Source organism: Nematolebias whitei, chromosome 13 (assembly GCF_014905685.2).
Source record: "Nematolebias whitei isolate Nwh7 chromosome 13, NemWhi1, whole genome shotgun sequence".
In the NCBI taxonomy this organism is placed as follows: Eukaryota; Metazoa; Chordata; class Actinopteri; order Cyprinodontiformes; family Rivulidae; genus Nematolebias; species Nematolebias whitei.
In genome coordinates, this window is record NC_056510.1 from 740,203 (window position 1) to 745,334 (window position 5,132).

At 40.6% G+C, this 5,132-nt stretch overlaps 1 protein-coding gene across 1 annotated transcript in view; it reads left to right on the forward strand.

The window, feature by feature from the left end:
* Positions 1 to 5,132, forward strand: part of LOC119419741 (contactin-associated protein-like 5) — a 354,615-nt gene that overhangs the window by 237,817 nt on the left and 111,666 nt on the right. The window contains exon 8 of the mRNA XM_037687124.1: positions 431 to 698. Within this exon, the coding sequence (XP_037543052.1) occupies positions 431 to 698 (268 nt within the window). The remainder of the gene's footprint in view (positions 1 to 430; positions 699 to 5,132) is intronic.

Sequence of the window (5,132 nt, forward strand, 5' to 3'; positions counted from 1 at the left end):
AGTCTTAACTGGAGTTACTGGGAGAGATCATCTCTCTCCAGTTTTAGTTTCTCTCCATTGGCTCCCTGTCAAATCCAGAATAGAATTCAAAATCTTACTTCTAACCTACAAAGCTCTCAACAACCTAGCTCCATCTTACATATCAGATCTTATTGGTCCATATTTTCCTAACAGAGCACTTCGCTCTCAGGCTGCAGGTTTACTTGTGGTTCCTAGAGTTTACAAAAACAGAACGGGAGGCAGATCTTTCAGTTCTTAGGCTCCTCTCTTGTGGAACCAACTTCCAGTGTCTGTCCGTGAGGCTGACACATTGTCCAGTTTGAAGACTGGGATTAAGACTTTTTGAAAATCCTGACCCGACTCTCCTCCTGACTGGCTGCACAGGACCAAAGAAATATGCATCAATTGATATTTATTTTCTGTCCTGCAGGGGAATGTGACCTTCTCGTGTTCTCTGCCCCAGCTGGTGGCCTGCACCTTCCTGAGCTCCAGCAGCAGCATCCTGTCACTCCCACCTGCTGTTTCCCCCATCGGGGAGTTCTCGGTTCGGTTCCAGTTCAGGACCTGGAACCCTGAGGGGCTCCTGATGTTGCTGCAGCTCGACCCAAATCCACAGAAGCTGGAGCTGCAGATCAGCAACAGCTGGCTCCACCTGAGCCTTCACGGCGCCGGGCGACAGAAATCAGAGCTTTCTGCAGGTGAGTCTGGATCAGCAGCCTCCTCTGGACTGAAAAACTATCTGACGAAGCTGAAAGTGAGCTGTCAAAATAAAAACCATCAGAACAAAATATAACATTAGCTAAACATAAATTAAAAGCAAAGAGAATACTGCAAAAAGCACCCCCACAGACACTTGTTTAAAAGAAGTCCTAGTTCAGGTGTTAATCTGCCGTCAGGCCCAAGCCTCCCTTACAAAAGAGATCTATGATCTCAATGGGATTTGCTTGGTTAAATAAAGGTTAATAAATAATTCATTCAACCTTTATTTCTACAGGTAAATCCCATTGAGCCTCGAGGACTCATTTACAAGAGAGACCTGATTTAACAAAGAAAGATGACAACAATGGACAACAGCAACAACAATAAACAATTATAAAAAGTCATACTGCAGTTTTTTTTTGGTTGTTTTTTTTTACAAATAGGATGGCTAAAAGAAAAAGGTAACAAAACAAAACAAACAAAAAAAACAGCTAGATTCTAAGGCGAATGTAGAAAACTAAAAACAGGAACATGTCTGCATTGGACCCTGCCAGGAGTCCAACAGATTCTTAAAGCCACTTAGAGAGGTCAAAGGTCGAGAGCTTCAGATCTTTTTACAAGATATTCCAGGAAACAGGAGCGGAGTAGGAGAAGGTCCTTTTGTCTAGTTCAGTCCTCACTGAGGGAACACTGCAGGTAATGATGTCCTGACAGCGCACTAACAGAAACTGCTGACTACATCCCAGTGATGCTGACATCTTTGAAAACACCTGAACATTTATTTTAAATTTCATTACAAGACCAAAATTGCCCCCAACCCCACCCCTCCTAAAAATCACAGACAATGCAGGAACTGACTTAAATCAGCAAATAAATTAAATTAATAAGACAGAGAAATCTAAATTGGTCCCATATCATCTGGAAAAACGATCCATTCGGGATCTACCTAAATCATCTTTACATGTGTTGATCTAAATGTTGGTGTGGTAGTAGCTGAGAGTGATTGTTTTCAGGAGCAAAACGACTCAACAAACCATGATCTGAGTCTAAAATGCTGAAGAGGACGGAGTCCTGCCACAAAAGGTTTGAAAATATTTGTTGGATTTAAAAGGATCTTAAACCTTTATTCATACAGGTTAATCCAATTGAGCCTCAGAGACTCATTTACAAGAGAGACCTGGATTTAATAAAGAGTGATGACAAAAGAGGACAACAAAGACAACAATACACAATCATAAAAGATGCGTACAAATTATATATTTTTTAAACAAGTGAAAATAAAATGGCAATTAAAAGGAACAATAGCGGAAAAACACCATCCAGATTATAATGCAACGTAGAAAACTAAAAACAGGAATATGTCTGCATTTGTCCCTGCCAAGAACTTATCAGATGTTTGAAGCCACTTAGAGAGGTCAAAGGTCGAGAGCTTCAAATGTTTTTGTAAGATATTCCAGGAAACAGGAGCGGAGTAGGAGAAGGTCCTTTTGCCTAGTTCAGTCCTCACTGAGGGAACACTGCAGGTAATGATGTCCTGAGAGCGCACGCTGTAGCTGCACTCACACAGAGACATGTAGGAGGAGATTTTTGAAGGCAGCAGACCAGGAAGTGATTTAAAGATGAAGATGTACCAGTGGGAGAGTCTGTGTGAAGTTAATGATGTCCAGTTAACCAGTGAATACAGGGTGCAGTGGTGGGTACGGTAGTTACAGCCAGTTATGAATCTTAGTGCACCATGATAGACAGCATCCAACATCTGCAGCATCCAACATCTGCAGCATCCAACATCTGCAGGGTTCTTGTAGGAGCGTTCATGTAAATAATGTCACCGTGATCAATGGAGGGAAGGAAAGTCACAGATACAAGGTGTTCCTCAGGGTTCAGAGTTAGACAAGATCTGTTTCTGAAAAACAAACCCAGTTTAACTTTCAGTTTCTTTACCAAGTTTTCCACATGGAGCTTAAAAGAAAGATGTGAGTCGACCAAGATACCCAAATATTTAAAGGAATCAACAAACTCAATGGGGACACCATTTGAGGATAAAATCAGAGGAAGAACTGCAGGGACCAACTTCCTGTTTGAAAAAAAGCATCCCTTTGGTTTTGTCTGCATTTAGGACAAGTTTGAGGTGAAACAAATCAGTCTGGATGATGTTGAATGCAGATTTCAAAAGCTGGAAAGCCTTAGCAACAGTTTTAGCTCGACAATAAACAACTGTGTCATCAGCATAGAAATGTATGGATGCATCAGGGATGCTGTGACCTACATTATGTATGTAGATTGTAAAGAGATGCTGATGTGAAACTGAGTCATTTCTCCATTCCATTTTTTTCAACACTCTCTGATTCAAATTAAAGGCCTGAACTTCAAATATTGTCCAAAATTCAATTTAGTTTTTTCATATATCGCCAAGTCACAACAGAAGTCGTCTCAGGGACTGAACAGAACATTCATCTATAAAATAATAATGGAACAGAAACATTCATGTATAAAATAATAATTTAACATTATTTATCTGAGGAGCAGCTTTGAGTTTAACTCCATCACTGAACTCTCATGTTGAGCAAGCATGAAGGCGACAGTGGAAAGAAAAACTCCCTCATGAGGAAGAAACCTTTAACAGAACCAGGATCAGGACAAGAGGACCATCTGCTTCGACCGGCTGGGTTTGGTAGGAATAGATACACAATGGCAGGTCCAGAATCACATGTTAAGATAGAAATATTATCAAATGAAAACTATTCAATTTTAACAATTCATTTAAGGAAATGAGGTCAGTTTGTCCTCTAGTAGTCTAAGTCTATAGCAGCATAACAAGCCAACCCTAACTATAGGATTTATCAAAAAGTAAAGTCTTAATCCCAGTCTTAAACTGGATAATGTGTCAGCCTCATGGACAGAAACTGGAAGTTGGTTCCACAAGAGAGGAGCCTGAGAACTGAAAGATCTTCCTCCCATTCTGCTGCTGGAAACTCTAGGAACCACAAGTAAACCTGCAGTCTGAGAGTGAAGTGCTCTGTTAGTAAAATATGGAACAATAAGATCTGTAATATAAGATGGAACTAGGTTGTTGAGAGCTTTGTAGGTTAGAAGTAAGATTTTGAATTCTATTCTGGATTTGACAGGGAACCAATGGAGAGAAACTAAAACTGGAGAAATATGATCTCTCCCAGTAACTCCAGTTAAGGTTCAATGTTCTTTATTTGTCATTCTACCACATGTGGTGGAACGAAATTATGTTCACAGGGTCCCAGTTACATCCAACAATAAAATGTAAAAGAGAAACAGTAATAACATCTAAGACATGAACTAAAAAAAACATCAACTAAATATACACTAAGCACTCATAACATAAAACATTACGCCGGACAGCAGCACGAACATGAGTCTGTGTGAGCAGATTAATACGCATGAACACAGCAACATGAAACAGATCAGCAGCAACATGAAACAGATCAGCAGCAACATGAAACAGATCAGCAGCAACATGATATGGTTTTTCACAGTGATTCTCCTGGTTAGAGGTTCATGAGTCTAACAGCCTCAGGGTAGAAGCTGTTCCTCAGTCTAATGGTTCTACACTTAATGCTCCTCAACCTCCTTCCTGAGAGGAGTGGGGCAAAAAGTGTGTGTGCTGGGTGAGTGGGGTCCTTCACAAGGGCGTCAGAAGCATCCGTAATGTGGGGGGGACACAATGAATGTGTGTAGGTGTGTGTGTGTGCATGTTAGTGTGCACGTGTGCACGTGTGTGTGCACGTAAAAAAAAAAAAGGTGTTCACTAGTGAACTAAAAAGCGACATTTCTCCTACATTTCCTTTAATTCCACACATTTAAATAATGTTTCTCACTAAATTTGTGTAAATTCATCTGTGGATTTTAAAGACATTTTATCTTTAATAAACTTTAACACAGAGCGTCAGGTCAACACTATTTGTCTTTATAGAGAAATAAAAATCATCACCACTGGACTTTTTTACTTGTGTTCAACACTCCTCATCTAAATAATGTTTGTCATGAAGCTTGAGGACAATAAGGTGTGGGGGTTTAAACACATTTTAACTTTAATGCACCTGAACACACAGAGTCTCTTCCACCTGCAGCGTCTCAGTTACTGCTGAGACAAGATGCTACAGACGCAGCTCCTCTTCTCTCCTCCTAACATGAATATATGTTGATGATCAACCCCCTGGTCAACCACTGCCCGCACTAAGCTGCTAAACTGGAGAGCGAGTAACACAGGTACCTCCACCTCCTTCACCTCTGCGCATTTTCTGCGGAGACAAGAGGCAGGAAGGGACGGTGGAGAGTTGGAGGTAACAAGGAAAACATGGAGTGGAGTTTTAGTAGCTTGAGTATTCTCCTATTAATCAAGTGGAATGGATTCGTTCACTAAGAAAGAGAAACTGCACCGCCTGAACTAATGTTTTATAGTA